A 12,185-nucleotide genomic window follows, 5' to 3' on the forward strand; every position below is an offset into this window, starting at 1 on the left:
GGCATCTTAGCTCCCAAATGGATGGAACGACTTTGATGTGATTTTTAGATTGAAGGCCAGCCTCGAGATGGTTCTTATCTTAGCTAAGTTTCATTAAAATCGGTTTAGCCGTTTTTGAGATGTCGGTGTTTGAAGTGACAATATGGGGATTGGGGGGTTCTCCAACTTTTCTAAGTTGGTTAGGTCATATCATTACGGTATTGATATACATACGGTATAATATACGGTAACCAGTCTATTTTTTTTTGTTCAACCTAAGTGAGGTGGCCTAATTACTACTACGAAGTGTAAAATCCGAACTTCGTATCTTGCCGTTCCGATGACGCTAATATTATTTAATACGACAGTGGAGGGATTATGGTACGAATGAACTTGGATTTTCGAATTTTGTAGTAGCCCCCTTGTGTTTCAACAGATTAAGATTGATTAAGATTATACAGTCTCTTCGATTAAGATTAGTAGATTGTTCAACAAGGGACTAAAACAAGCCATAGTGTCACGAGATGTTTAACCACTCGAGCAGAGCGAAAATGGCTATAGTTCGAGTGACTTTATGGTTGTTTAGTCTCGCGTTTAGGGGTTCCCAACGTAAATTAAGAAAAAAAATACTTTAATCCCTAGGGAATAAAAAGGAGCTATAGTCCCGATATGCAGAGACTAATTAAGAAACATTTTAAGAGCATGAGAAGTGAAAAAAATATTATTATAATAGTAAAGTACTCTGTGGTACCATCAGTCTCATTTTAAAATTGTCAACTAAAACCGCCGCACGCGCTTACTTCACATGACATGACATCCACAAACTTGTTACCAGTGTTATAAAAATATTTATTTACTACATAAAACAGCAAAAAGTGCACGAAAAAGGAACTTTAGTTTTAAATAACTATATTGTTTTTTTTTCATCAAAAATAATAACAAAGACTCACTCATTTAATTTCTTTCTTTTATATTGTATTCTGTGTGATAGCAGTATGAACATTGAAGCTTTTCTTGTTGTTGTTTCTTTAAAAACATATGGCTCTGTCCATTGGAAGACAATTTTGCCAGTGGAGTGGAAGCTTTTCTTGAAAAGCGAAAGAAAAAAGATGTCAGTGTCAACATGGCGTCAACGTGGTGTCATACTGACAGACACTGACAGATAACGCTTCTACCCTTTCCTTTCCTTGCAAAACAAAACAACAAATTTTATTCTTATTTATTTACCTTCTTTACAGCGAAAAACATTTTACCTCCGTGTTATATACTCCCTTCAGTTTTAATTAACACCTAGCGTGTTCCAGTATTTTTTAATGTAATAATGAATAATCAAAAACCTACGTTTTTCTATGAACTGTGTAGACTTTGTTTAGCGGCCGAAGGTATCTGCGATATATTTGAGACCGAAAACTTGCTTCAAGATATTTACGCGTGTACTGGTGTCATAGTAAGTATACAAACATGGAACGTCTTTTCAATTTTATTTAAGGGTTAGTTCAGGCTTACTGCCAAAACGAGGTCAACCAAATAGAAACACAGTAATTCATCCCCATATGCTACTTATTTTCCATACCAATTTGAAGTTACCATTAACCGTGGAAGAGTTCCGCCCTGCGGAGGAGATCCTGGCCGGACTACCAGAATGTCACTGCTAGCTAGATAGATTGTATTGTCACCACTTACAAAATTATGTCAAATTTCAAGTCAATCTAGTTCACAGGAAGTGGGTCAAATTTAGCTTCCAAGATTTGACCAAATAATCAAACAGGACAAGCTGAATAAAAGCTTGTAAAAATTTAAATTTTATAGCATTACTTTGTTGTCCATCTGAGTTGTGATAAAATCAAACTTCTAAAACACATTCAAATGATAGAGTTATTAAAAAAGATAGGAGATGGGCCGAATGTGGTTTGAACCGAATACAAACTTCGGCCAAACATTTGGTAAAAATAAAATTGGGCCAAATTTCAGCTAAACTTCTAGTAAATTGTTGAAAATACCCTTTAATAATTAAAAATAACTACTTACTTAATATTTTTCAATTTGAAGCTTGAACAAATTGTGAAACAAAAAAGTTTTTTTTTAATTCAATTTACGAATTGTAATCAAGATTTATTTATTATACAAGTTTATTAAAAGTATAGATACTAAGTTTATTCCATTTTTGTTGCATTTTTTACTGATGTGACAGACATGTTTTCTTTTATATTCCGTCGAAATAGCACAAGTAGGTTCTTTTTTTCTAGTGCCAAATGTTCGGCCCAAGCTGCGGAAATTCGGCTAAATCGAATGTAAAACAATCTTTTAGTAAAAATTGCTGGGGAATCAAAAAAACCTCTGGTTGTCATAGATACTTCGTATGAAGGCATGGGTGCGTTTACAGGGAGTGTACTGCTTTTTGCAATTGTATGGAACTGTCATCCATATCCGGGCCATTCTCTTATAAGTTGTACCCAAACTTTTTTTCTGGGATTTTGAAATTTTTATGTTATATCTACTCGGAATCAGGAGTACTATTGATTTTAATAGGAGAAAAAAGTGTCCAAAAATGTTGTATTCCATTCTGTTTCCTTTCCCATTATACACTTGTATGAGAGTAACGGAACGGAATTACAAAAAATATATGCAAATTTTGGGACACTTTTTTCACCTATTAAAATCGATAGTACTCCTGATTCCGAGTAGATATAACATAAAAATTTCAAAATCCCAGAAAAAAAGTTTGGGTACAACTTTTAAGAGAATGGCCCATCCTCAGGTTAATAATTTAATTTGAAATCCTGGACCGTGTAAGAGGCATGAAATGAAATACATTTGCTTTAATATAATTATGTTCTATTGTTACAGATCTTTGTTTCTGACAAATTACCTCATAAAATTTGCATTAAATGTTTAGAAATCATCAAGAATGCAAAAGAATTTAGAATGTTTGTCAAGCAAAATGATATGCATTTAAGGTCAATGTTCACTGGTGATCCACAAGTGGACATTATTAAGGTAAAATCAAGACTTTGGTTATGTTGTTTGAAATAAATCCTTTTGACCTTTATGGCATTTACTAAAGAAGCATAAAATCAATGAAATATTTTATTTGCAAATTCAGTACATACAAATGATAATTAAATGAAACAAACAATAACAATCTTACAACTTATACATAAATTATCTTACATATTAACAACAATAGGTACTTTAGGTAAGTATAGTCTCCATCAGATATTTCAGAGCGGCCAAGGTGGTCAAAAATATTGGAACTTACACTCTATAATTAAGGTATTAGAGTTTAGATTTCATGTTTTGATATTTTTGATCACCTTGGCCGCTCCGAAATATCTGATGGCGACTGTACATAGATTATCTTAAATACTAACAACAATACTTTAGGTAAATATTGTTGTTAGTGTGTAAGATAGTCTGTGTTTAAGTTGTTAGATAGCTTTTCAAGTAGTTATAGTTGAGGGGGGGGGTTGTGGCAAGCCATAATGCAAGGATTTTCAGTGTGGCCCTTTTATGAAGACATGTTTCTGTTACACATGGCCCTTGAAAATTGGTTTATGACGACGCCAGCGGCAATGACAACTGAATTTTCAGGTTACAAACATGCAGTATGATAGATATTGCACATATGCAACTTGCCTCATGTATTGGAGCCCTGTCTTAACAACACTTTATTTCGCGTTCCAGACAATCGCCTGTCACACTCCCAGTAAACCTGAAAATAAATGTGAAGAAGTGAAAAGTACTTATTTTGAATATGGAGACAAAGACACTGACCAGATTAAAACGGAAACAAATACAAAATCAAATCAAAGCTTCCTTGAGGTAAGCTTGAGTTAAGCTAAAAAATATAAACTGCAAGGTCTTGCTTGAATTTTTATTCATTCTATTTCATTTATTTATTGTATAAGTCTATTTATATAAGTGTTAGAGACAGCGATGGGAGGATGTTTAAAAGAGGTGTAAGGGGTGCACTTGCATAAAAAGTACACAGTGCAAGTCCAATTTATAATGTCCAGGATTATAGGTTTGTATGCACATCCCCGGAAAATAATCACGCTGGCAAGCGCGCTCAGTGTATTTATTATACCTAATTATTATTTGAAAATCTTTCAGTGACTTCACTTGATTTATCTGTTGTTTATTTATTAAATATTATTTTTTTACAGGCAAGTCCTGTGGTTGTCCAAACGATATCTTTAAGAAAAGATTTATTTTATTCTTCATCAGTACCATCAAGTTGTGAATCTCAAGTAAGTGTAAAATTAAGTAATTTACTATCTAAGCCAATAACGTGTAATTACTAGGTACTAAAAACAGTTTTTGTTAAAAGTTACATTTACAATAAGTACTTACTTTGTTAGCTGACTGTACTTGCATTGTCGTCCAACTTAGAACGGTGTAAACCAAATTTCAAGTATTAGAAAAGCTATGTCAACACAGTAGCTTTTGCTTGCAACTCTGTCTGCAAAGAATTCGTTTATCATGCAACTGCAGGAACTACGCACTTTTCCGGAATAAAAACTATCCTATGAACTTCCCAAGATCCCAAACTACCTCCACACCAAATTTCATTTAAATCGGTTCAGCAGTTAAGCATGAAGAGTTAAAAGACAGACAGACAGTTACTTTCGCATTTATTATTATACAAAGAAACTAACAAATAAATGCTGGGAAAAATAGGAGAACTAACTTCTAGAATACCCAACCTACCTATATCCTGTCTTTTAATTTCAAGTAGAGCCGACCATTGCATGTGGGTTAAATTCCAGTTTCAAGTTTTGACCCACACTAACATGGTAAATAAAATAGTAGTTTTCTTTTTCAGAGCCCGATAAAAACAGAATTTTATCAAAAAACAGATCATAATTTCTCCCTACATACGTCCCACTGCAGGGCACAGGCCTTCTCTCAGAATGAGAGGTCACAAAAAGCAGATACACTTGTTAAATTATTAGAAGAAAAGGTTAATATGGAAAATATTTCTGAAAACATTAAAACAGGTAAAGATGAAGCTACTCAGTATATTTGTGATGTAAGTATATTAGTGTATTTTTTTATGCACGTCATATTATATTACCTAGGGGAAGGTAGCCTAAAGCGGGTAAGCGCTTTTACACAGTAGTAACAAACATTAGTGTCAATGTGTGCATGCGTCGCGAGTGACCGAAGGAGCATTAGTTTCAACCACTTCCACTCGGACGCCATGGTCGCGTATTAGTTAGCAACAAAAGATTTTTACTAAAAATCAACAGGATAAGTGTCGTCTGATTAGTGAATAATGTTTATGAGCATTCTGATGTTACTATTAAAGTTTCATTTTAGTATTATTTAACTTTGAAATGAGATAAAAAACCGGCATGATTTTGCTTTGTTTTTAAAGATATTATTACCCAATAAAAAAGTGTGCTCTTGGGCAAAGCGGGTTACAGTTACATAAAATACATATGAATGGATAAATATATACTTAAAACCATATGAAACACCCAAGACTCGTGAACAAACATTCGTATTTTTTATATAAACATCTGCCCCGACCGGGGATCGAAACCGGGACCTCAAGCTAGAACAAAGAAAACGATAAATAAAAAAACCGCAAAGAGAAATTGCCTATGTATAAAATAGAATTTGAAAACTAATAAAATCCTTACTTTTCTTCTTAAAATATTGTTTTTGAGTGTAGGCCCCTATTCGGGCAAAGCGGGTTTTAGAAGAGGGTTTTTGTTTTTGTTATTTTATAAAAACTTGATAAGAAATACCTATAGAAGTTGTTTTATTTTCAAGTAAGATAAATAACCTACCAAATTTTGTAAAATATCTTTACATTATTTGATCATAATTTCCGTTTTTGTACCCAGCACCTTAGCTTACCCGCTTTAGGCCACCTTCCCTTACGTGGCTGCAGCGCAGTAGTTCCAACATTCCAACAAAAATCACCTTGGATGAGCCGAAGTTTCCATAACTTTCATAATAGACATACCTACATATTTAGGTTTAAAAAGGTGAAATGTTTTAAAGAATGTCTTCTTTTGATGTTTTATGCAGTTTATGCTTTATGATCTCGTCCATAGTGTTAATAATTTCTTGACAAAACTGATTTCTTGTCAATTTCCTGACGGGACAACTTTTTGAGAAATACTCATCTATCCTATCTTTTGGTTTCAAGTTGATCTGACTATTGGAAGTGGATTAAATTCCTGTCAGTTCCAAGTTTTGACGCCCACTGGCACGGTAATTAAAGTAGAAGTTTTCTTTTTCAGAGCCCAACCAAAACGGAGTTTACTAAAAAAGCAGATCCACATGTTGAATTATTAGAAAAAAAAGTGAAATTAGAAAATATTTCTGCAAAAATTAAAACTGATAACGATGAATCTACTGAGTATATTTGTGGCGTGAGTATCTTAAGCGTATTTTTGTTTAAATGCACGTCATATTCATATTACCGCACGCACTGCCGCACGGTATTTCCGACATTCCAACAAAAAATACCTTGGATGAGCTATAACTTTCATAAATCTTAAGCAGCGTTTCCACCAGAGATGCGACGATGTGTTGCGAGATATTTGTTTTTCATTAACTAATATAAACGCTTCATTTATCTCGCCTCACTCCGCTCAGCTGTTTCCACCGGAGATGTGCTGCGCGAGGATGTGTAAATGAAGCGTTTCTATTGGTTAATGAAAAACATCCCTAGCAACACATCCTCGCACATTATTGGCGGAAACGCTGCTTCATACTAAATAAACATTCACATTTATGTAAACAAAGACTATTTGTTTATTCTTCCACGAAGGCGACGCCGCGGGCATTACTGAGCTAAATAAAAACGTAGACAATAGTAAAATATTTTTTCAGGTGTGTTCAAAATCTTTCGAGACCTATAAGAAGTTTTACTTGCACCAGCGGCTGCATAATAAAACGTTGCTCTGTCCGCTGCACCCTTGCGGCAAGAAGTTCGCGACCAAAGGCGACCTCGAGAAACACGTCCGCACTCACACGGGCGAGAAACCATATGTATGTGGCTTTTGTAAAAAAGGATTTGCTCAGAGAGTGTCTTTGAGGTATCATGTGGTAAATAGACATCCAAAGGATCCTGTGGAGAGTGACAGTGTAAAGACACCTGCGTTAATATCTGCCACAGAGGATCATACAAAAATATCTGACACGTCCTACCGGCTTTAGAAATAGAGTCGTGTCAGAGATTTATGCACGTTTGTGTCAGATATTGGTGCTCGTGACTGCAGGGCTACTACGAAACACGAAACTCGAAGTTCGTATCGTACCGTCCCTCTCGCTCTCGTATTAAATAGTGTTAGAGGGACCGCACGACACGAACTTCGAGTTTCTTCTTCGAGTTTTTTCTGAGACAGAAAAAACTGGTATCGAGTATCTATTATGATTTCGAGTACCTACGTTAGACAAGGCCTGTCGCTTATATTATTTAGTACGAGGGTGAGAGGGACGGTACGATACGAACTTCGATTTTCGAATTTCTTAGTAGCCCTCCTGGTGTTGGCCCGTAAAGTTTACCAAAGGAGCTTACGCTAGCTCGGCTGTTTCGCACGTGAATAATCACAAGCATCTTTCGACGGGTCTTCGATTCAACATCGTACATAACATTTTATGAAATTAGAATATTTCTTAGAATGTCATATTATACGAGGTTGAATTAGAAACCCGTCGCTTTGTCCTCCATTGGTCACTTTTGTGCAATGTAGTTTAAGTAAAAGGTGGCAGCTTTGAATATTAGCGAATCAACATGTTGCTTACAAACAATCGAAGACAACGATCATACCGCAATCATGATCTTAAGTAAATTTAGAATAGGTTACATTTACATCATCATCATCATCATCATCATGATGATATTTATAGCGACAAGGTTCCACCCTGGTATAGGTAGTGCCACGAGAGTTGAAGTATAATGATTACACACACAGCTACGACATGTCGTGTAATGACAGCAGGATTTTGACATTTATTCATTCATTTAATTCATTCTCCTTTTGTGCAATCAGTTCTTTTTGTAGCTGTGTGTGTAATCATTCACTTCAATACTCGTGGCGCTATCTATTTATAATTTAGTTACTCAGATCCTTAATAAGGTGCTACAATAAAATATTAGATTAAGATTGATTTGGTGAAGTATTTATTTTGTAGTCTTTAAGTCAGCCGTTGAACGCTTACTTCAAACCTTTTTCACAATGAGGGCTATCGCGAATGAATTCGCCGCTAGAGGCGCTAGTGTAGCGTGAGGTCTCCGAAATGTCAAAGCTCATAGTTTTTGGGTGAGCTACGCGGGTTTATTTATAATTAGAATAATTTTGGGAATATTTTGCATTACCTGAAATTAATTAAGGCAATTATGCGTTACGGGGCAATGAATGTCTGTGTTTTGAGACAGTTTTGTCTTTTGGAAACTTTTGTCCTCCCTTTTTTTCCGAACAAAACGGGACTAAGCAACACTGTGGTTGCTGGATATTTTTATGGTACGGTTTTAAGGTGTTTTAAATATGATTTTAATCTAAACTTTGTTTTAACGCCCGTAATAACAGACTCTGAAAGCCAAACTTAAAAACCTCACGCAACAGTGCGCCATCTAGTGAGACAAAAAACGATAGCCCTCATTATTACGTTGCGCGGCTATAGTTACACTACGTCTATTACGGACTTAGTATACAGAGTGATTCGAGAGACGTGATCAGGACGTGGCAGGACCAACCCTACACCCTCAGTAATTTAATTTACATTGGCGTCTATGTACCTTACGGCACTAGGCTGGCTGTTTAGAACAAAATGCGCGGCGCATCAGTCTTAATCATACTTTGACACAGCTCGTCACGGACGTCAACAAACTATAGTAAAAGGTTCACATATCCGCGCTGTGAACAAATTTTGTGCGCCGTTTTGATATAAGAAACATGCAGTCTATACATAGATGTCGATGGTCATTTATTAAGTAAAACCCTCCCACACTTTGAATTACAAAGTAATTATGCACTTATCAAATAATTTAATAATTTTTGTTTGCAACAGTTAAAAATAAAACGTTGATCTCACTAATACTCGTACTGGTACGATATAAGTAGCCTTAACTAACTGAATCCGGTAGGATTGATCCTGCTCACGTCTCCCAATTCACCCCTAATGTGAATTTATATATCATATCTTCACTACTTAAAAAAAAATCTCGTACCTTGAAATAGATAATTTTCCGAGTGAACATTATGAACATTACGTCAAGGTTCAATTTCGTAGACAAATTGATTTTAGATAAGAGATTTTTTCAAAGAAGTGACTATATGTATCTCTTCCCTAATCCACGCGTGTGCGTGTCTAAGTATAGAGATAAATGCCAAAAATTATGATCCCTTCAACTTGCTAATTGAAAAGTTAGAATTATAGTCATACTTGTTAGAGACAAAATGCTGCACTTCGTGAAGAAAGCAAGCCGCTTTGCACAGTGATAGTACAGACTAAACTGAGTGATTTGACTCGCAGCAGCGGAAGTTTCACCCCTTAGGAACAGAGATGGCGCCACTTCTTTAAAAAATATTTCAAAAAATTCTACAAGCTAAAGTAATAGACCGATTTCAATGTTTAATATCTCAAATGAGAGCCTATTATATACGTTACTTATAAAAAAATACAAAAAAAATATTTACAAAAAACTTTTGTCAAAAAACGCCATCTTAAGGTTTTTTTTCTTACCTGATTTGTAGTTTTTACTTGATTGCTTAAAAAAACTGTATGCAACATGAATGGTTTAATGCATATACATATTACTGAGTACATAACAAGTATTTAAAAAAAAATCGACACCGATACCTATCATATTTCACGAAATATGAGAGTTTAAATGTGAGCACAAATTTCGTTAAAAAAAATCAATAAATTCTACAAGCTAAACGAATAAACCAATTTAAATGTTTAATATCCCAAATTAAAGCTCATAAAATTTATTATGTAGATAAAAATATTAAAAAAATATTTACTGAAAACTTTTGGCAAAAAACGCCATCTTAAGTTTTTATTTCTTACCTGATTGGTAGTTTTTACTTGATTGCTTAAGAACATTGTATGTTGTATGCAACATGAATGGTTTAATGCATACTTATATATATTTCTGAGTAAATAACAAGTATTATAAAAAAAACCCGACACCGATACCCTTCATACTTCACGAAATATTTAAGTTTAATTGTGCACGCTTTTCTTACAAATAAATTTCAACGAAATCTTCAAGTGAAACTAGTACTCTGATTTTAATGTTTAATGTTAAATGAAAAGAAGAACGAAATTACCTAATTTATTAAAAAAAAAAGTTTTTTCCTGGTGTTACGAAAGAATATAATTACTTTAAAATTAGTAATTATTAAGGCAAAAATAAAAACTATACCGTTTCCGGCATAGTTGGTTCTGAGATGTAATATATATATTGCTTAGTAGTTGGCGAATTTATTTAAAAATTAGCTTTTTATCTGATAGGTAGGACTACAGCTTATAGATATGTCACATTTGAAATAAAAGACTGAACATCAATGTTTATCAAATATTTAAATTAAAACCTATAAGTCCTCTTCGGGTTCATCGGCAGATGTAGAACTGAAAAGGAAAAGTCGTTTTGAAGTACTTGTGCTATTCCAATACTACAAAATCACAGATCTTTTAGACACGGACTGTGTTGCTGTAATTACTGTTGAATTATTTTTGTGCCTAGTTGATTACCATTAGATCTAAAATTTTGTGCCTACCTGTGGAAATCAGTAGTCAGCATACAAAATAACCCTGCATTGAATATTATATTAACTTACTTTTGATTTGTACAGCCACCTTTGCAGGATTTACACTGGGCAGTGCATGGTAACCTGACCCGACGACACCCACAACGCATGGTATCGCAGCCAGATTTGCAGCCACAATGGTCCAAGAGGCTTAATTGCGACCAAATCGCTGTAACTGCCGACAATTCTGGAGTCCTTCTCTTTTGCCTTAGTCCATCCCCAAGAAGATGGACATGGTATGGACATGCTCTCTATAAACATACACTGCGTGCAGCTTACCAAGCGGGCCAAATATGGAGAAACGCTCTGAAACCAGAAGTTTCCGTACCATGTCCATCTTCTTGGGGATGGACTAAGGCAAAAGAGAGTTGGCAAAAGAAAGTAAGCCTCTTGGACCATTAAGTATTGTGGCTGCAAATCTGGCTGCGATACCATGCGTTGTGGGTGTCGTCGGGTCAGCTTACCATGCACTGCCCTGTGTAAATCCTGCAAAGGTGGCTGTACAAATCAAAAGTAAGTTAATATAATATTCAATGCAGGGTTATTTTGTATGCTGACCACTGATTTCCACAGGAAGGCACAAAATTTTAGATCTAATGGTAATCAACTAGGCACAAAAATAATTCAACAGTAATTACAGCAACACAGTCCGTGTCTAAAAGATCTGTGATTTTGTAGTATTGGAATAGCACAAGTACTTCAAAACGACTTTTCCTTTTCAGTTCTACATCTGCCGATGAACCCGAAGAGGACTTATAGGTTTTAATTTAAATATTTGATAAACATTGATGTTCATAGTCTTTTATTTCAAATGTGACATATCTATAAGCTGTAGTCCTACCTATCAGATAAAAAGCTAATTTTAAAATAAATTCGCCAACTACTAAGCAATATATAATACATCTCAGAACCAACTATGCCGGAAACGGTATAGTTTTTATTTTTTGTCTTAATAATTACTAATTTTAAAGTAATTATGTTCTTTCGTAACACCAGGATTTTTTTTTTTAATAAATGAGGTAATTTCGTTCTTCTTTTCATTTAACATTAAACATTAAAATCAGAGTACTAGTTTCACTTGAAGATTTCGTTGAAATTTATTTGTAAGAAAAGCGTGCACAATTAAACTTAAATATTTCGTGAAGTATGAAGGGAATCGGTGTCGGGTTTTTTTTATAATACTTGTTATTTACTCAGAAATATATATAAGTATGCATTAAACCATTCATGTTGCATACAACATACAATGTTTTTAAGCAATCAAGTAAAAACTACCAATCAGGTAAGAAATAAAAACTTAAGATGGCGTTATTTGCCAAAAGTTTTCAGTAAATATTTTTTTAATATTTTTATCTACATAATGAATTTTATGAGCTTTAATTTGGGATATTAAACATTTAAATCGGTTTATAAGTTTAGCTTGTA

The 12,185-nt window shown here is 34.4% G+C and overlaps 1 protein-coding gene across 1 annotated transcript; it reads left to right on the forward strand.

The window, feature by feature from the left end:
- Positions 1-1,046: 1,046 nt before the first annotated feature.
- On the forward strand, positions 1,047-9,715 carry LOC141431276 (uncharacterized). Its single transcript, XM_074092386.1, has 7 exons — positions 1,047-1,426; positions 2,827-2,976; positions 3,664-3,801; positions 4,146-4,229; positions 4,805-5,011; positions 6,237-6,368; positions 6,832-9,715. Exons 1-7 carry the CDS (start codon positions 1,301-1,303, stop codon positions 7,156-7,158), a joined length of 1,164 nt encoding a protein of 387 aa, XP_073948487.1. The 5' UTR covers positions 1,047-1,300; the 3' UTR covers positions 7,159-9,715.
- The last annotated feature ends 2,470 nt before the right edge of the window (positions 9,716-12,185 follow it).

Source organism: Choristoneura fumiferana, chromosome 9, assembly GCF_025370935.1.
Source record: "Choristoneura fumiferana chromosome 9, NRCan_CFum_1, whole genome shotgun sequence".
Lineage (NCBI taxonomy): Eukaryota > Metazoa > Arthropoda > Insecta > Lepidoptera > Tortricidae > Choristoneura > Choristoneura fumiferana.

What these genes read in the sequence shown, in the direction of transcription:
- LOC141431276 (XM_074092386.1), top strand. Translation starts at nt 1,301, where the DNA reads ATGAATAATCAAAAACCTACGTTTTTCTATGAACTGTGTAGACTTTGT. An exon ending in CACAAGTGGACATTATTAAG is followed by an intron (nt 2,977 to 3,663) that starts GTAAAATCAAGA and finishes TTCGCGTTCCAG; the next exon opens with ACAATCGCCTGTCACACTCC. An exon ending in CTACTCAGTATATTTGTGAT is followed by an intron (nt 5,012 to 6,236) that starts GTAAGTATATTA and finishes TTTCTTTTTCAG; the next exon opens with AGCCCAACCAAAACGGAGTT.